The 19,868-nt window shown below is 45.1% G+C and overlaps 3 protein-coding genes and 1 pseudogene across 3 annotated transcripts; all 4 read left to right on the forward strand.

Moving 5' to 3' along the window:
- The first annotated feature begins 722 nt into the window (after positions 1–722).
- On the forward strand, positions 723–4,375 carry LOC104444127 (annotated as a pseudogene).
- Positions 4,376–7,280: 2,905 nt separating this feature from the next.
- On the forward strand, positions 7,281–11,163 carry LOC120293071 (subtilisin-like protease SBT3.5). Its single transcript, XM_039311794.1, is given in 12 exon segments — positions 7,281–7,683; positions 7,770–7,861; positions 7,987–8,084; positions 8,174–8,332; positions 8,420–8,608; positions 8,611–9,092; positions 9,181–9,235; positions 9,238–9,265; positions 9,357–9,605; positions 9,703–9,817; positions 10,126–10,318; positions 10,513–11,163. Coding segments are annotated over 12 exon segments (2,319 nt in total). The 5' UTR covers positions 7,281–7,596; the 3' UTR covers positions 11,085–11,163.
- A 1,708-nt stretch (positions 11,164–12,871) lies between these two features.
- Positions 12,872–13,419, forward strand: LOC104444128 (histone H4). The gene has a single exon (XM_010057736.3). It carries the CDS (start codon positions 12,944–12,946, stop codon positions 13,253–13,255), a length of 312 nt encoding a protein of 103 aa, XP_010056038.1. The 5' UTR covers positions 12,872–12,943; the 3' UTR covers positions 13,256–13,419.
- A 3,947-nt stretch (positions 13,420–17,366) lies between these two features.
- Positions 17,367–17,855, forward strand: LOC104446174 (probable E3 ubiquitin-protein ligase RHA1A). Its single transcript, XM_010060072.2, has one exon. The coding sequence runs from the start codon at positions 17,367–17,369 to the stop codon at positions 17,853–17,855; it is 489 nt and encodes a 162-aa protein (XP_010058374.2).
- Positions 17,856–19,868: the final 2,013 nt, after the last annotated feature.

Here is a 19,868-nt window from a genome sequence, read left to right on the forward strand (position 1 = left end):
AACTCTGGATGCATGACGGTGTTTTGAAAATACAATTGATTAACCATCTCGACTGTGCATGTGAACAGTGGAATTCCTGGCGATTATTCGGTCTGGTATTGCACGATCCGCAAAAGTTAAATTAGATGGACTCGTTTATAGGCGTGGTAGATCGATGGTGCCAATCTAGTGCAAGGGACACGTAGGAAATGGGGTTAGTTTCACCCACTTTTTTATAAGCTATTCATCTTCATATTCTTCAAGGTGAATACTGTCTGAGGAGAAATACTCTTTTACGCATAAAGGGATAATGAAAGTCTGTGGTCTGGCCTTCACTCCTCATTCTTGAAGCCAAGAAAACCCCCGTTAGCGTCACCTTTTAAGATAAGTGACCCTTAAAACTTTAAGGGACCTTTAAACTTGGAGGCCCTTGTACGACCAAACTCTGTTTTTACTGCATATTATTTCCTATATTCGTGCCCTTTATTGTTGTTTACTCAGTGGGATCTTGAACAAGAACCACCCCTTCAAATTGTGGCCTTGATCACTAAGCAACATGTTCAAATCAGGAGCGAGGTCATTATCTGGTTTGACCTTACTTGGTTTCCACATCTTTTGAATTCTTGGTGTGGATTGCACTGCTTTTGTGCTTGACCTTGCAAGCTCCCCTTCAAGGATACTTAAAGTGGGCATTGTCGCTCTCTATCGCATCGAGTTTCTATATTGGGTAGTTGCTAAAGCAGCAAGCGATCGATCTCACGATCCTGATATTCACTTCATCTCTTTGTCAAAATCACGAAACACCGGCAACACACCACGATGAGAAACTTGGAAACTTTGCTGGTGGTCGCATGTTTTCTTCTTGGGCAATGGGGCATTACCAGAACGGTGAAGGCAAAGAGCAATGTGTGTGAATCTCATACTTTTAACGTGTTTCTCTGTGATTCTGTTTTCTCTTAGAAAGGAAGCAATCCTGGCAAATTTATGGGCAGGTTTATATCGTGTACTTTGGAGCGAGGAAGCAAGGCGATCCCACAGTGGAGACCAATTCGCATCATGACATGCTTGCATCAGTGCTTGGGAGGTAAAAGGAGTTTCGAAACTTTCGAAAAGAACAACAAAAGCAGGTGTTTTAATTCAGTTCCTAATGGCGTGGTCCGGTGACCATCTGCTTTTTTCTCTGTTCTCTGGAACGTGTTAATTCTGCTTCAGCAAGGAAGCGGCCGCCAAATCGATCTTGTACAGCTATAGGCATGGCTTCTCTGGTTTTGCTGCGAAGCTTACTGAGTCTCAGGCACAAGAACTTGCCGGTATGTCGGTGTATAATTAATTTGCATTCTTTTGCTAGACCTGCAGATCATTTCGTGCGCTTGCACTTCAGCATTTGCTCATGTTTCAGGATTCCCTGGGGTTGTCCGTGTTATGCCTAATACCCTTTTCCGCCTGCAAACTACTCGGAGCTGGGATTTCCTTGGTCTGTCTCCCTCTCATTCACCCACCAGTCTCCTTTACAAAAGCAGGATGGGTGATGGAGTTATAGTAGGCATGATAGATACAGGTCGATTTTGTCTCTACATCTTTGCCCTCTTTCTCTGTTTCTAGATTAAACCATGTCACTAGCTTTATGTTTCACACAATGTAGCAGGAATTTGGCCGGAGTCGAAGTCATTCAGCGATGAAGGCCTTGGACCGATCCCGTCGCGGTGGAAAGGTGGTTGCGAACCGGCGGAGCAATTCGATCCAGCCAAACACTGCAACAGAAAGATAATAGGGGCTCGCTGGTTCGTGGATGGATTCCTCGCAGAGTATGGAAAACCATTGAATGCCTCGGGGACCTGGAGTTCTTGTCGCCGAGAGACGCAAATGGACATGGGACTCACACGTCCAGCACCGCCGTGGGTTCTTTTGTGAGCAATGTCAGTTACAGAGGAATTGGGTATGGAACGGCGAGAGGTGGTGCTCCCCGTGCCCGGCTAGCGGTGTACAAGGTGTGCTGGAATGTGCTCAACGGACAGTGCTCGTCTGCAGACATATTGAAAGCATTTGACGAGGCAATTCATGATGGAGTGGACGTGCTGTCTGTGTCTATTGGGACTGCGATTCCTCTCTTCTCCGATGTGGATGACCGAGATGGCATTGCTACCGGTGCGTTCCATGCTGTGGCACAAGGAATAACTGTAGTTTGTGGAGCCGGCAATGATGGACCGGCGGCTCAAACAGTGCAGAACACAGCGCCGTGGATACTAACTGTCGGAGCAACTTCCATTGACCGAGCCTTCCGTACTATCATAACCCTCGGAAACAACGAAACGTTAGTGGTATGTGTTGCTATTTGAGGTTTAGCAGATGAAAGTATCCTAGGAATTTTGCACCAAATGTGTGATGAGTTGCTTATTGCTCTCTAAGGGCCAAGCCATATACACAGGAAAGGAAATCGGTTTTACGACTTTGCTATATCCAGAAGGCACAACCCTTGATCCTACTTCGGGAGGGTTAGACCATCTGCTCATCTGATGATTCTGTTATCGTTAATTGCGGACAGAGAAAGCTAAAGCTGCCAATCTTCTCTTGAATTGATCACAGGGTATGTGAACGTCTCTCCCCTAATGCAACATTGATGGCTGGGAAAGTGGTCCTGTGCTTCACCTCCACAGCAGGTAGGTTCGCAGTAACACTCGCCTCAGCAGCTGTGAAGGCGTCTAGGGGCGTTGGCGTGATTGTTGCCAAGAACCCCAGAGACGGGTTGGCTCCGTGCAGTGGTGACTTCCCATGTGTCGAGGTGGATTATGAGATTGGAACCCGAATTCTATTCTACTTCCGCTCGGCAAGGTATGTCATGACAGTCTTCGTCGTGTTGCGGTTTGTCGAAACCTAAAGCTAATCACTCACACAGAATTGAATTGCCGTTTTCATGGATCCTGGACAGATTCCCTAAGGTAAAGTTGAGCCGGACAATAACTGCTGTCGGCAAAGCAGTCCAGGCAAAGGTCGCCTTATTCTCTTCCAGAGGGCCGACCTCTATTTCCCCAGCTGTTCTCAAGGTACATTTGGTTCTTAACTGAGTCCTTCGACTGTCGGCCGTCCAGTTTGTAGTTTCCGGGTACATTCGACTCGTGGGAGTTCCACGAAAGTGGTTCGAGACTCTCGGAAACACACCCTCATCTGCTATTTACCGTCTTTACCGCTGTTCGACTTGTGTGAAAATTTGCAAAACTAGGAGCGTGTGCTGATTCTAGCTCGCTTGAAGTTTCATGGAGTATCAAAAGATCATCAACTAGTCTCTTCTGCACAATCAAACAGAGATAGAAACATCTGCTTTGATGTTGTTCTGTGACACAGCCAGATGTAGCAGCACCCGGGGTGAACATACTGGCCGCCACTTTGCCCTTCAATCCGTCGGAGGACAACGGATACACCATGCTCTCGGGAACTTCTATGTCGACCCCTCATGTTGCGGGCATCGTGGCGCTCCTCAAAGCGCTTCACCCGGATTGGTCGCCGGCGGCATTTAGATCAGCCCTTGTGACTACCGGTATTTCTCCAACTCAACTGAATCGCGAAACAGTTCTTTAAGATCGGCTTCTTGCCTTTTTGGTCCGCGGAGTGACCGGCGAACATATTGCATCAGCTAATACGTTCAGAGACATTAACATTAGATGATGTTCCATCAATCAGAACACCGCTCAAGTGATTAAGCATTGCTGATATTAAAAACCTTTTTGCAGCCTGGAGGAGCAACCCGCTGGGTTTTCCCATATTCGCCTCGGGATCGCCTCCGAAACTGGCCGACCCGTTCGACATGGGAGGCGGCAATGTGAACCCGAACTCCGCGGCTGAACCAGGCCTGATCTATGATGTGGGCATGCCTGACTACATCCTCTACCTATGCGCCATGGGCTACAACGACACCGAGATCTCTCATCTGACTGGAAAGCCCGCTCCTTGCCCCGCTAGAAGACCCTCTGTCTCCGATGTGAACCTCCCCTCCATAACCATCCCGAGGCTCACGAGCACTGTCACCGTGACCAGGACCGTCAAGAACACCGGAAACCCTGAGTCGAGATACTGGGCCGTGATCGAGCCGCCCTCCGGCACCACGGTGACGGTGAGGCCTCACGTCCTGGCGTTCGATCGGGAAACCAAGAAGGCCGCCTTCAGCGTCACGGTCTGCGCGGCTGTGCCGGTGAACACGGGGTACTACTTCGGAAGCTTGGTTTGGACCGATGGAGTGCACGCCGTGAGGAGTCCCCTGGCCGTCAGGGTATTGAATCAAACTCCATTCTACTCAGCTGAATAGTAAGGCTCAAGTGGCATCGTTCGCGCATTGTAATCCTAACGAAGCAAATAAAAAATCGCGTTCGCTTTCGATTGACATGGCGGCTGCATCTGCGAGCTATTTCCAGAGCCGCGCGTATTTTCTGACTACGACGAAATGTCAGGCCATCCATTGAGCCGACTCGAGTAATTAAAATGCCTTCAAGTTCAAAACGGCCATTGCAGCTTCAATCGACGGTCGACAGCTAACAGCAGGATGAGCACACCAAAGCCCCGCGATCATCAAGGCCTTCGCCTGTTTCTTGTCGAAATCTGTGTTTGACTGCGTGCTTTAGTGTGGTGTCTGGATTAGTTCGTGTTGAATTCATAGTTCTACATCGATGTTGCAGTGGAAACTGATATGCAAGCCGGAGCAAATGATGTATACGAGGTAACCCAAAAGAACACCGATACACAAAGTATATAAGTTCATTCTTATACAAGTTATAATGTATCCATATATCTTGGTGCCAATATTTATAATTTATTGGATCATATGGTCAGCTTCTGTGGGTTATACTCGTTGGAATGATGTTTGCTCTCATCATCCAATCGCTGGCTGCTAATCTCGGAATGACCACTGGTAATCATTCCGTTAAAGAAATTTAAGGAGGAATTTATGACTATTTTTCCTGCTCGCGAACACTCTTGCAATTTCTTGAATGTGATTATTGACTTGTCTTTTATGAATATTTCGGAATTCCAGGCAAACACCTGGCTGAGCTATGCAAGGTCGAGTGTCCACCGTTGGTGAAGTATTGTCTATGGCTTCTGGCTGAAGTGGCCGTCATAGCCGCCGATATACCCGAAGGCATCTCTCTCTCTCTCTCTCTCTCATTATCATGCCCTTCATCATATCAGGTCGTAGAACTCATGTTCGGTATCTCATATTTCCTTTTACGAACTATTCTTCAGTTGTCACAGATCTTTCGACTTTTTCATCAAATGGAGCTGCATTTACAAGCGTGATACTGCAAAATCTTTTACCCTCCTCCTCCCCCCCCCCCTTCTCTCTCTCTCTCTCTCTCGTATTAAAGCTGTTCAGTACTGTTCTCAACAGTCCTTATTGAGCTCAAATGCCGTAAAAGGGTTGATCCTGGAAAAATGAGGTTTGAAAGTCATTTTAGCTCAAGCTTTCTGATTGAGAAGTCAGTGTTCAGTTTCTAACAATCTTTCTGGATCAATTATTATAGACTTAGGGACCCAGCCTGTTGGTGGCGGAGATGGTGGAGTTGCACGTTGGCTACCCACAAGGCCAGAGTTCAACTCCCCACCTCGTCATTTGCGCGACTTACCTACGGCATGTAGGAGGTGGGTCCCTGTGGGTCGTCCCGGTTTAGCCGTCGGCTGCCGGACGGCACTTCCCGGGTCACAAAAAGAAAAATTATTATAGACTTAGGGCGCGTTTGATAACCATATTCAAAATTTATATATCCGGAATAAAATTAGATTTGACACCTTATTCAAAATTTCTACTCCAAACTATTTTCTTTAAATTTTTTAATAATTTTATCATTTTTTCTTTTCTTTTCTTTCCTTCTTCTTCTTCAACCTTTGGCTGGTTGCTAACCTCGGGATGATCGGCAATTGACTAGATGAGGGTTGGCGACCTTGCCGAAGCATCGTCGGTCCTCGGTGAGGCCACGCCTTGTCGGCCGAGCCTCATCGGCTAACCGGGCGAGGCTCGCCGGTGATGGGCAAACCTCCAATGAGCTCGCAGGACCTTGGCCTAGCTTGGTGAGCCTCCGGCGAGGTTGTCGGACCTTGTTCAACTGGTCACTGGTGACCGGCGACAATGGGCAGAGGGCGGCAGCGGTGGCGGTGGCGGTAGTGGAAGAAGAAGAGAGAAGGAAGAAGAACTAGAACAAAAGAAGAGAAAAGAGAAAAAATGGGTTGGCTTGATTCTGGAATTGTTCTCGAGAGCAAAAATCAATCTTTTTTTACTTTCCAATTTTACTCTAAATCTATTCTCGCAAACAAATTTATTTTCTAGAATAAAAAATTTACCAAATGAATTTTTATTCCGAATCTACTCTCGGTAATATACACCGTTTTGACCACTTAAATAACTCTATCTACTAAATGAGCAAGTTGCAAACGTTAAGGAAACTTCTTATGCTAGATCTTACCAAATTAAGACAAACATATTGAAGTTTTTGGTTTGGAGGTCTGGGCCCCCTGCAAACCCTCCGTGGATCTTCCCCCAGTGCATCATTAGGAGATTCTAGATGAATTACTCGCTCCTTGTGGCTAAACCTTGTGGTTAAGCATGATGTTTTATGTAGGTTTCTTTCTACCTGCTATCTTTTTTGGAGGAGTATGCTTCTCATATCTGTTTCTGTGAACCAAAAATAATTTTATTATGCTTTTTGGAATGTATGTTGAAGAATATAAGCAGCTCTCATAAAAAACAGTCATGAAATCTCGATATTCCGGATCACTGTCTGAACCCTGCCAGGGGAATTGATATCTTGAAGAACAGAGACTAATAAAGCCTCATACATATAACTCTGGATGCATGACAGTGTTTTGAAAATACAATTGATTAACCATCTCGACTGTGCATGTGAACAGTGGAATTCCTGGCGATCATTCGGTCTGGTATTGCACGATCCGCAAAAGTTAAATTAGATGGACTCGTTTATAGGCGTGGTAGATCGATGGTGCCAATCTAGTGCAAGGGACACGTAGGAAATAGGGTTAGTTTCACCCACTTTTTTATAAGCTATTCATCTTCATATTCTTCAAGGCGACTACTGTCTGAGGAGAAACTCTTTTACGCATCAAGGGATAATGAAAGTCTGTGGTCTGGCCTTCACTCCTCATTCTTGAAGCCAAGAAAACCCCCGTTAGCGTCACCTTTTAAGATAAGTGACCCTTAAAACTTTAGGGGACCTCTAAACTTGGAGGCCCTTGTACGACCAAACTCTGTTTTTACTGCATATTATTTCCTATATTCGTGCCCTTTATTGTTGTTTAATCAGTGGGATCTTGAACAAGAACCACCCCTTCAAATTATGGCCTTGATCACAAAGCAACATGTTCAAATCAGGAGCGAGGTCATTATCTGGTTTGACCTTACTTGGTTTCCACATCTTTTGAATTCTTGGTGTGGATTGCACTGCTTTTGTGCCTGACCTTGCAAGCTCCCCTTCAAGGATACTTAAAAGTGGGCATTGTCGTTCTCTATCGCATCGAGTTTCTATATTGGGTAGTTGCTAAAGCAGCAAGCGATCGATCTCACGATCCTGATATTCACTTCATCTCTTTGTCAAAATCACGAAACACCGGCAACACACCACGATGAGAAACTTGGAAACTTTGCTGGTGGTCGCATGTTTTCTTCTTGGGCAATGGGGCATTACCAGAACGGTGAAGGCAAAGAGCAATGTGTGTGAATCTCATGCTTTTAACGTGTTTCTCTGTGATTCTGTTTTCTCTTAGAAAGGAAGCAATCCTGGCAAATTTATGGGCAGGTTTATATCGTGTACTTTGGAGCGAGGAAGCAAGGCGATCCCACAGTGGAGACCAATTCGCATCATGACATGCTTGCATCAGTGCTTGGGAGGTAAAAGGAGTTTGAAACTTTGAAAAGAACAACAAAAGCAGGTGTTTTAATTCAGTTCCTAATGGCGTGGTCCGGTGACCATCTGCTTTTTCTCTGTTCTCTGGAACGTGTTAATTCTGCTTCAGCAAGGAAGCGGCCGCCAAATCGATCTTGTACAGCTATAGGCATGGCTTCTCTGGTTTTGCTGCGAAGCTTACTGAGTCTCAGGCACAAGAACTTGCCGGTATGTCGGTGTATAATTAATTTGCATTCTTTTGCTAGACCTGCAGATCATTTCGTGCGCTTGCACTTCAGCATTTGCTCATGTTTCAGGATTCCCTGGGGTTGTCCGTGTTATGCCTAATACCCTTTTCCGCCTGCAAACTACTCGGAGCTGGGATTTCCTTGGTCTGTCTCCCTCTCATTCACCCACCAGTCTCCTTTACAAAAGCAGGATGGGTGATGGAGTTATAGTAGGCATGATAGATACAGGTCGATTTTGTCTCTACATCTTTGCCCTCTTTCTCTGTTTCTAGATTAAACCATGTCACTAGCTTTATGTTTCACACAATGTAGCAGGAATTTGGCCGGAGTCGAAGTCATTCAGCGATGAAGGCCTTGGACTGATCCCGTCGCGGTGGAAAGGTGGTTGCGAACCGGCGGAGCAATTCGATCCAGCCAAACACTGCAACAGAAAGATAATAGGGGCTCGCTGGTTCGTGGATGGATTCCTCGCAGAGTATGGAAAACCATTGAATGCCTCGGGGACCTGGAGTTCTTGTCGCCGAGAGACGCAAATGGACATGGGACTCACACGTCCAGCACCGCCGTGGGTTCTTTTGTGAGCAATGTCAGTTACAGAGGAATTGGGTATGGAACGGCGAGAGGTGGTGCTCCCCGTGCCCGGCTAGCGGTGTACAAGGTGTGCTGGAATGTGCTCAACGTACAGTGCTCGTCTGCAGACATATTGAAAGCATTTGACGAGGCAATTCATGATGGAGTGGACGTGCTGTCTGTGTCTATTGGGACTGCGATTCCTCTCTTCTCCGATGTGGATGACCGAGATGGCATTGCTACCGGTGCATTCCATGCTGTGGCACAAGGAATAACTGTAGTTTGTGGAGCCGGCAATGATGGACCGGCGGCTCAAACAGTGCAGAACACAGCGCCGTGGATACTAACTGTCGGAGCAACTTCCATCGACCGAGCCTTCCGTACTATCATAACCCTCGGAAACAACGAAACGTTAGTGGTATGTGTTGCTATTTGAGGTTTAGCAGATGAAAGTATCCTAGGAATTTTGCACCAAGTGTGTGATGAGTTGCTTATTGCTCTCTAAGGGCCAAGCCATATACACAGGAAAGGAAATCGGTTTTACGACTTTGCTATATCCAGAAGGCACAACCTCGATCCTACTTCGGCAGGGTTAGACCATCTGCTCATCTGATGATTCTGTTACCGTTAATTGCGGACAGAGAAAGCTAAAGCTGCTAATCTTCTCTTGAATTGATCACAGGGTATGTGAACGTCTCTCCCCTAATGCAACATTGATGGCTGGGAAAGTGGTCCTGTGCTTCACCTCCATAGCACGTAGGTTTGAGGTAGTACCACTCGCCTCAGCGGCTGTGAAGGCGTCTAGGGGCATTGGCGTGATTGTTGCCAAGAACCCTAGTGACGGGTTGGCTCCGTGCAGCGGCGACTTCCCATGTGTCGAGGTGGATTACGAGATTGGAACCCAAATTCTAGTCTACTTCCGCTCGGCAAGGTATGTCATGACAGTCTTCGTCATGTTGCGGTTTGTCGAAACCTAAAGCTAATCACTCACACAGAATTGAATGACCGTTTTCATGGATCCTGCACAGATTCCCTAAGGTAAAGTTGAGCCCGACAATAACTGCTGTCGGCAAAGCAGTCCAGGCAAAGGTCGCCTTCTTCTCTTCCAGAGGGCCGAGCTCTATTTCTCCAGCTGTTCTCAAGGTACATCTGGTTCTTAACTGAGTCCTTCGGCCATTGGCCGTCCAGTTTGTAGTTCTCCGGGTACATTCGACTCGCGGGAGTTCCACGAAAGTGGTTCGAGACTCTCGGAAACATACCCTCATCTGCTATTTACCGTCTTTACCGCTGTTCAACTTGTGTGAAATTTTCAAATTTTCGCAAAACTAGGAGCATGTGCTGATTCTAGCTCGTTTGAAGTTTCATGGAGTATCAAAAGATCATCAACTAGTCTCTTCTGCACAATCAAAAAGAGATAGAAACATCTGCTTTGATGTTGTTCTGTGACACAGCCAGATGTAGCAGCACCCGGGGTGAACATACTGGCCGCCACTTCGCCCTTCAGTCCGTCGGAGGACAATGGATACAGGATACTCTCGGGAACTTCTATGGCCACCCCTCACGTTGCGGCCATCGTGGCGCTCCTCAAAGCGCTTCACCCGGATTGGTCGCCGGCGGCATTTAGATCAGCCCTTGTGACTATCGGTATTTCTCCAACTCAACTGAATCACGAAACAGTTCTTTAAGATCGACTTCTTGCCTTTTTGGTCCGCGGAGTGACCGGCGAACATATTGCATCAGCTAATACGTTCAGAGACATTAACATTAGATGATGTTCCATCAATCAGAACACCGCTCAAGTGATTAAGCATTGCTGATATTAAAAGCCTTTTTTGCAGCCTGGAGGACCAACCCGCCGGGTTTTCCCATATTTGCCTCAGGATTTCCTCCGAAACTGGCCGACCCGTTCGACATGGGAGGCGGCAATGTGAACCCGAACTCTGCGGCCGAACCAGGCCTAATCTATGACATGGGCACGCCTGACTACATCCTCTACCTATGCGCCATGGGCTACAACGACACCGAGATCTCTCATCTGACCGGAAAGCCCGCTCCTTGCCCCGCTAGAAGACCCTCTGTCTCCGATGTGAACCTCCCCTCCAGAACCATCCCGAGGCTCACGAGCACTGTCACCGTGACCAGGACCGTCACGAACACCGGAAACCCCGAGTCGAGATACTGGGCCGTGATCGAGCCGCCCTCCGGCACCACAGTGACGGTGAGGCCTCACGTCCTGGCGTTCGATCGGGAAACCAAGAAGGCCGCCTTCAGCGTCACGGTCTGCGCTGCCGCGCCGGTGAACACGGGGTACTACTTCGGAAGCTTGGTTTGGACCGATGGAGCGCACGCCGTGAGGAGTCCCCTGGCCGTCAGGATAGTGAATCAAACTCCATACCACTCGGCTGAATAGTAAGGCTCAAGTGGCATCATCGTTCGCGCACTGTAATCCTGACGAAGCAAATAAAAAAATCGCGTTCACTTTCGATCGACATGGCGGCCGCATCCGCGAGCTATTTCCAGGGCCGCACGTATTTTTCGATTACGACGAAATGTCAGGCCATCCATCGAGCCGACTCGAGTAATTAAAATGCACGTTACGTGAAGTTTGAAGTGGATAGCAAAGCTTAATCGATGAGTTGATAGTGCGATCGAGAGATTCGTGTTGCGCACGAGTGCAGAAGCTGGACTAAGGTCACTGCCGTTGCGAGCTTCATACTAAACCGCAAGATATGAAATTTGTTTGTTTTTACGCACAAAAACTACTGCGTACAACTATAAAAATTGAGGTCGGGCAAAAAAATTGGATTAGTATTTTGAAAAACTCTAAATTGGTGCACTCACGATAAATTTTCTTCAAACTAATTATCCTCAAATTAATATATATGTGACAAATTTATTCTTCATTAGTTTCCGTTAAATTTTATTATTAAATTATTGAATTGAATAATACGTGGAAGTTTGTGATTTTTCGTACTAACGGAGTATAAATTTGTCACATCAATTTAAAGGTTTTTTATGGTTAAAAAATTAGTTTGTAGTAAATTTGTTACAAATATACTAATTTTGGGCTTTCGATGATAAAAAAAATTAGTTTAAGAGAAACTTGTAATGGATGTATCAGTTTAGGGGTGCATAACAATTGCTTATTGCATTTAGAAACAATTTTTCTATTCCAAACTTGTTTCTAGAATAGAAATCATTTGATAAACTTATTCCGTTTTTTATTTCAGAATAGATTTTTATTCCGAAATAGGTTTGTAATAGAAATCGAAGTAAAATTTTTATATTTTTCTATTTCGGAACAAAAATGAGAAATACTTTTTTTTTTTTTATCGTTCATCAATTTGTCCTTCATCTCGTTGCCACCGACCACTTTGTTCATTGGTTGCCAGCCGCCGATTGGCCCCGTTGCTGCCGGTCGTCGGCCGTCGCCCCGCCGTAGCTGCCGCCATTCGTCAACATTATCTGCCAATCCACCGCCGTCCGAAAAGAAGAAATTTTGTGTTGTTATCAAACGAATTTCTATTTTTAGAGTATAAATTTTGTGTCGTTATTAAACGGTTATTTTGCTTAAACTCTTCTAGAAATAGAAATAGAAAAAAATATTTATGTTCCGTAAATTATTTGAAAAAACAGAGAATGGTTGTCATGTATTTCTTAGGATTTTTGTGATTTTAACCCCAAAAATAATAAAATCAAGAGTAATTATTCATTGACTATGACTTAAGTTATTGATTATAATCGACATTGTTTTATCATTAGGAAAAAAATGAATTTTCTTTAAGATTCGTGTTTCGTTTTTCCATAAATTTTCGAAATTTAAATGATGACATTTTATTTTCTCAACTTTTGGACGGAAAATAAGTGGAAATTACGTGCTTCTTTTTTGTCCGCTAGTAGTGGGCCTGGTGGCCCGTGCTAGTCACCCCACTTGGGGGAGGAGGGGCATCATTAGCTTTAAGACTCATTCATCGGGAACAGTTGGATAGCGTTGATGAACGGTCGGGATGAACTCTTATTCGAGCACGCGGATCGACTTCTCCCGCCGTCGATTACCCGAGAGCATCTGACGGTCCAGATTTCCCCCCGCCTCTCCGCGCAATAGAAGACCTCCAAAATGCAAAAAAGTAAGCGCCAAAATCGGAAAACATTCAAATCTCGTCCCACCATATATATACGTACATCTCCATCGCCATCTCCATCTGCATCTCCATTTTCGAAGCTCATCGACGTTGCAGAACTCTCCGTTCGGCAAGCGAGGAAGAGAAGATGTCGGGAAGAGGGAAGGGAGGGAAGGGGCTGGGGAAGGGAGGCGCGAAGCGGCACCGGAAGGTGCTGCGGGACAACATCCAGGGCATCACCAAGCCGGCCATCCGGCGGCTGGCTCGCCGGGGCGGGGTCAAGCGCATCAGCGGCCTCATCTACGAGGAGACCCGCGGGGTGCTCAAGATCTTCCTGGAGAACGTGATCCGCGACGCCGTGACCTACACCGAGCACGCCCGGCGGAAGACCGTGACGGCCATGGACGTGGTGTACGCGCTCAAGCGGCAGGGCCGGACCCTGTACGGGTTCGGAGGCTGACGAGGCTCGGCGTTGGGTTTCTTCTATGTATTGTTGTTGCTTGTTAGTATTCTGTTGAATCAAATGCAGTAATTTTAGGAATTGCTGTCGATGGTGGTGTTGATGTGCTTCCAATGTTAGTGCTGTTGATATGCCGTTACTGCCATTCGTTCACCGCGAGTTGATTTTCTGTCTTCTTTACTCGCAAGTTGGGATCTTTTTAAGTGGGGACGGACTACCACATTGCGCAAGCCAACCGTTTGACAAAATGCTTAAGCGAGCAGGCATTCCCACTAAGCTTGACCGAAGCTCTGTTCCTTCCCCTTCTCGTGGACAAAATTTGTTATTTACGCTGTTCAAGTGTCGGGTTCCCCCAAAAGCCTCGTGCTCGTGAATAACGTGGACGAGCTTTGCGAGGGGGCCCTGCTTCGCTACTAGGCCCGATCGCACCCGACCACGAGCAGATTCACACTTTCCTCTCTACAATTTCTGCGCAGTGGCTGGTGCGGGAGCGTGGGCCAGCGACAAGAAGCGCTAGCGCTCTGCCCACGGGGCGCGTTCTTCGGCACGCACGTGGGTCGACGGCCGGCGCGCCGCTCTCCTCCCGTCACCTTGGCGACGTCCGTTTCAGCGTGGAGGGCGTGGGCACTTGGCGTATCCGAAGGATATAAAGAAATATCACTTCATCCAGAGAACGAGAGGAGGAATGCTGCTTCTGCGCGGATCTCAATTCCGTCGGAAAAAAGCAAAAGATATTAAAGTAATCAGAGCGGAAGGCATGCTTCTGGACTGTCGAATCTCTCGACCCACTTAAAAAGCCAAAATGAAATACAAAGTCGTTCCAAGATTTTCTTCCCTGGGTCCGTCGACGGATTTCTCGGGATGCCATTGGCGGGATTGCCTCGAGCACGAAGCACGACGTGCGCTGGATTTTCACGAGACCCAGAAGCGACAACTCATGGTCCGCAATCAAGGACGTAACATGGGGAGTGGAGGGTAGTGAGAGGAACGAATGAGATTTCTTTCCAGAAACCCCCATCGCATCGCCGGCCACCTGGCACGATCTGTTTGGGAAACTCTGACTCTGACAACGTGAGAGGAAAGAAGACATTATCAAGAGAACAACTAAATTTATTATAATTATATCAATTCAATTATAAATTATTATTGTTATTGTTATTATTATTGAGGCTTAAACTTATTGTATTCATATCCGTTTAATTCATTTTGCTAATTTTGATTGTAATTTGCTGATATAAATATAGACCATATCCTAAGTGTCGTCGTTGGTCATTGGCCAATTTATAATAATCATTTTCCTTTCCTTTTTCCTCTAGCTGGTTATTGGATCTCAGTGATCAGCTAGAGGCAAGGGTTAGTAAGGCCACCCTCTTGGCCTTTGGTGAGGGTAAATCAATGTGAGGCCACCCTCGCCACAAGTTAGGCAAGGCACGAAACCTTGTTGGCCCTTGCCTATGTTGGTTGCTGAGGTTCGACAATTGGCTAAAGGAAAAATAAGGGAAGGAAAAATAAAAAATGAAAGAGAGGAAAAAAAAAAAAAGGAGAAAAAAAGAAAAGAAAAAACAAATAATTATAATATTACAAAAATTTTCCATGTCAACACTAGTGGCATTGTGTAAGATGACCATTATTTATGTTAGTGATTTTTTTAGTCAAAATTGATTGGATGGATTGAATTAGTACAAAGAAAATTATTTATGACTTAATTGGTAACAAAAAATGTTTATGATTGAATCGACACAATTGTAATGAGTTTAAGATTTTTTTAATAATTTCCACAATCTAGGAGGTAACCCTTACAATTTGGATGTGAATCTTCAATGGAAACAACTTTACATGTCTTGTGGGAATGTCCAGTTATTCGGAACATATGGATTATATTTGTCCCCCAATAGTCTTGAACAAATCCTTAATGAATTTATTTCAAGAGTTGAAATCCAATCTAGCTAACAACGAGAGAATCGACTTCCATTATGATTGGAGTACTATTTTTGGTGTGAATATATGACTTTTTGGCAATGGTGAAACAAGTCATTTTCTAAGAAAGCTTTATTTTTCCTTTCAACCTTGTACAAGTAGTCTAGTCACATATGAAGGGAAATTAGAGCTTTGCCATGATCAACTTGCCTAAAAGTGGATTATGTACTTTTTTTTTTGGTCAGTTCTATTCTATTCCTACTCTACACTCACTCTCATTCTCAGACTTTTGCCCTGCCTCTTGCGGGGTATAGGAGTCGAAACCCACTCCTGAAACTTACGCGTCCCCACCCTATCCCTCCCTAAGAAGGTGGGGATTTAAACCCCTCACCTTCCCCTTCCATGTTGGAAGGGTGGCTATTGGGGCGAATTCCAATGGTTGACCATGTACTTCTCTCATTACAATTGTTTGACTTCCTCCACCTCTGATGTAGATTAAACTGAATATACATAAGAGTATCTAAAAGTAATACTTGACTTGTAGGAGTTGGAGGATGATTCCAAAACGAAGGGGATAATTGGTTTGATGGGTTTACCTCATTTGTTGGAATATGTTTGTTTTTACAAACAGAACTATGAGCGCTATGATTAGGACTTACCATCACAAAGCAACATGATTTTCATAAATTCATTATCGATAGACTCCAAAATTACCGCTGAATATTTTAACTAAGAGAATATAGCGGATAATACTGAATCGGCTACTTAAAGATATCAAAAGACTACTCAACTTTTATTTTTGAGTTTATAATATTTAATACTTTTCAGGAAGGTAATTAGCCTGTCGATGTGCTTTGCTAATATTGGTACAACGAACGAATTGGGTACCGCATCCTACTTGTGGTCTTTCGGAGACTTCAAAGTTACTAGGAATCCCTCTCTCTCTCTCTCACATCCAATCTCTCTCTATGAGGACAAACCAAGCCATCAGGATCAAGCATGCCCCCACACTGACAAATTCTGCAGCCGTGCGAGGCTTGCGTTGCTAGTCGCAGCACCAAGTAACGGAGCCATCAAAATCCAAAGGAGCTCCTGCTCGCGCATCATGTGAACGCTGCAGCATTGCCGGACTGTACGGTTGCGTGATTCGCGATGACAGAATCGATCGACCCGCCATTACGGAACTGGTAAGAGCGATAAAGGCCGCCCCGGCTGAGGCCGCCCCGGCTGAGGCCCCCACGACGTGGAGGTGATTTCCTCCTCTCTTGATGGCCAACAGCGTACGTGTTTTGTCCGAAAGGGTGAATTGCAAAGAGTGGGATGGGGGGCCGCTCTAGAACACGAAGACAATCGTATGACATCTAATAATTGATTTTCAGAATTGAGATAGCAATTTACACACCTGTTAAGATCTAAATTAAGTGGTTTGTTTTCACCAAAGTAGGATTATATTCTTTGATAGCGCGGCATTGTTGTCCCTTCTCGAGAGAGGTAGAAATCTTCTTGAGTAATTCGTAAGGTAATACCAATCTCTAAATGATAATTCTTTTGCGTAGCTTTTCTAAGTAAGTGATCGTTTCATTTAATTTTTTTGAGTAGATTTTCTGGGGGGTTTAGCTCATGTGAGACGGATTGAGTGGTTAGATTAAGAGTTTTATGAATTAATTTTAATACATCGCATCTTCCTTTTACAGAAAAATGTGTGCAAATTCAATTATCTAAATGATCTTGTTAAGTTGACTACAAGAGGAAATAACACTTTTCAAATCACTTTTAAAATGACATAATTATGCATTTTATAAATAGTAAGTTTGAAATGCCTAAGATATATATTATTATAACAATAATAATAAGGCTTAATAGATGTCCCTATAGCTAAGGCAGCTGGTGCAGAGCAAACAACTGGATGCACCGTGTAAAAGGCACGGGTGTGCCAATTCGCAATATAAAAATTAATTTATAATAAATTTGATAAGAGTATTAATTTAGAATCTTTGTGATGTGAAATTTGATTTGGATTATACGAGACACAAAGTATTAATTTTAAATTTTTTGTGATATTAACTTAAAAAAAATATTTTTGCCGTCAAAAGCCGGTTCAAGAAACATATAAACTACTCTTTGCACCTCTTCGTCTTTTCCACATTAGTCTCTCTGTCTCTCTCTCTCTCATATGGAGTTTCGTGGAACCGCCATGGATGTCCTGTGCCAACTCAAGCTCGCGCTCGTCACAGCCCTCGCTCATCTGGGCCTTCTCAAACCACATGATCGAGAGGAACGAGAAGAAGAAGAAGGAGAAGAAGGAGAGGAAGGAGAAGTTATCCCCGACCCCATTATCATAATGAACGGCTCATCGCCGTCGTTCGTCCAAGTCCCGGTCCAGACCCTGATGGCCATGATCAAGAGCCGACTCCCCGTCGTCGAGTACGCGACGTTCCAAGAGAGGCGTGGCCGTGAAGGAGAGGGCGGAGGAGGATGCGCGGTGTGCCTGAGCAGCATCGAGGGGAGGGACGAGGTCAGGGAGCTGAGCAGCTGCTCGCACGCGTTCCACAGGGAGTGCTTGGATCGATGGGTGGACTACAAGCAGGTGACTTGTCCCGTCTGTCGGTCTCTGCTCTTGCCTTCAAAATGGGAGAGAACAGTAATTCCTCGTTTTCCCGGGGATGAAGATGATGGAATTTGAGCGCTTTTCTTTCCTTTTCTTTTCCCTGGTGTTTTCTCTGTCATACGTGGTTCCACCAAACGCGGAGTGTCATTTATCTACGCATCTGTTTTCAGCTTTACCCAAGAAAGGAACCAAGAAAAGAACGAAAAAGAAAGGGAGACACGACGATTACGAACTAGTCTCAAGAAGGTCTTAATAAACTTTGAATTAAATGGATCTCCATATAGCACGGCCTTAGAATTAGAACCGGTTAACGAGCGAGCTTGAGTCGAACAGTTCGACCTCGGCGGCGGGATTGAATCGCCCGTAGCAGTAGCACACTCGCAATTTGAGAGGAAAGACTAAAAATATTATAATTTTGTTAATTCAATCATAAATATTTTTTAATTGAGTTTTAAATTTATTGCATTTGCGTCAGTTCACTCTATCCAGCCAATTTTGATTGAAGTTCGCTCGCATATGGACACTGACCACATCCTACGTGATGCCACCGGCAATGACGTAAATAACTTTTATTATTTTATAATAACTTTTTTTTTCTAGCTGGTCATCGAACCTTAGTGATCACCCAAAGACGAGGGTTGAAAAGGCTACCCTCACTGACTCTAGTGAAGGTAGATCAACGTGAGGCCACCCTCGCCACGGGCTGGCCTGGGCAAGGCATGACCTCACCGGCCCCCACCTTTCTTGGTTGTGAGAGAGTCAGGCCTTGTTTGGTAACCATCCAAACAGTGCCTAATTCTGATTTTTTGTTCTCGGAAACAGTTTGGGAACATAATCGCGTTTAGTAAAATTTTTGTTCAAGTAAAATTTTGTTCCCAGAATTAGATTTGGAATAGAATCAAGAATTAAAAAAAAAAAAAAAAGTTGATTCTTGTTCCGGGAACAAATCTAAGAATCAAAATCGTATTTCTCTTCTTCTTCTTCATCTACCACCATCCCGCGGTTGTCATCTGTCGTTGTTCCTCGTTGTTCGTCGCGGTCCGCCACCGGTCGTCGGCAACCGATCCGGCAAGCTCGCCGGAGGCAAGCCCAGCCACCGATGAGGCTCCCCCAGCCTCGTTGGTGGTCAAGCGGGCCTCGCCCAGCCCCGGCGAGGCTCGCCTAGCCATCGGCAAGGCCGGCCTGGCCACCGACGAGGCTAGACCTTGTTAGATTTGACGAGGTCGAGATCTAATGAGGTCGAGCCTCGGTGGGGTTGGGCGAGCCTTGTTGGTGGCTAGGTGGGCCTCGCCTAGCCCAGTGAGGCCGCCTTGGCCACCGCCGAGGCCGAGTCTTGCGTGGTTGGGCGAGCCCCGCCAGTCGCCGGCAAGGCTCGGGCGACGAGGGCCGGCGACCTCACTCGGCCATCGGAAGAAGAAGAACAAGAGAGACAAAGGAAAAACATAAAAAGAAAAAAGAGGAAAAAATAAAAAAAAAAATGAAAAAAAGGAAAAAAAAAAAAAAAAAAAAAAAAAAAAATTTAAAAATTAAAAGAAATTGATTTGGAACAGAATTAATGAGTACGGTCCCAAACACAATTATATTCCAGAATTAGAAATTTTGGACAGTTACCAAACGGCTTAAAATGCTTAGTAATTGTTTCCGGGAACAAAGTAAAAAAGAATCATTTCTTATCGAATGTTTCTTGGGAACAGAATCGTTACCAAACATGCCTTCAGTGACCAACTAGAGAAAGAAAGAAGGGAAGGAGAAAGAACAGAAAAAAAAATGGAAAAAAAAATGAAAGAATAAATAAATAATTAAAATATTATTAAAAAAATTTCACGTCAACGCCATTGGTGCTATGTAGAACGGCCAGTATTTATATAAATGATTTTCTAGCCAAAATTGTTTGGAAAAAAAAATGAATTGCTACAAATAAAAAAATTTCTGACTCCATTGACAGTAAAAAATGTTATGATTGAGTCAGCACAATTGTATTAGGTTTATGACTTTTCTAGTAATTTTCCACGATCTGAGAGGTAACCCTTACTACCTGTGAAGTGAATCTTCAGTGGAAACGACTTTGCATGTGTTGCGGGATTGTCA

Source organism: Eucalyptus grandis, chromosome 5 (genome assembly GCF_016545825.1).
Source record: "Eucalyptus grandis isolate ANBG69807.140 chromosome 5, ASM1654582v1, whole genome shotgun sequence".
Lineage (NCBI taxonomy): Eukaryota > Viridiplantae > Streptophyta > Magnoliopsida > Myrtales > Myrtaceae > Eucalyptus > Eucalyptus grandis.

Bases quoted from the DNA above. Each gene is read 5' to 3' on its own strand.
- LOC104444128 (XM_010057736.3), top strand. From the start codon at position 12,944: ATGTCGGGAAGAGGGAAGGGAGGGAAGGGGCTGGGGAAGGGAGGCGCG.
- LOC104446174 (XM_010060072.2), top strand. From the start codon at position 17,367: ATGGATGTCCTGTGCCAACTCAAGCTCGCGCTCGTCACAGCCCTCGCT.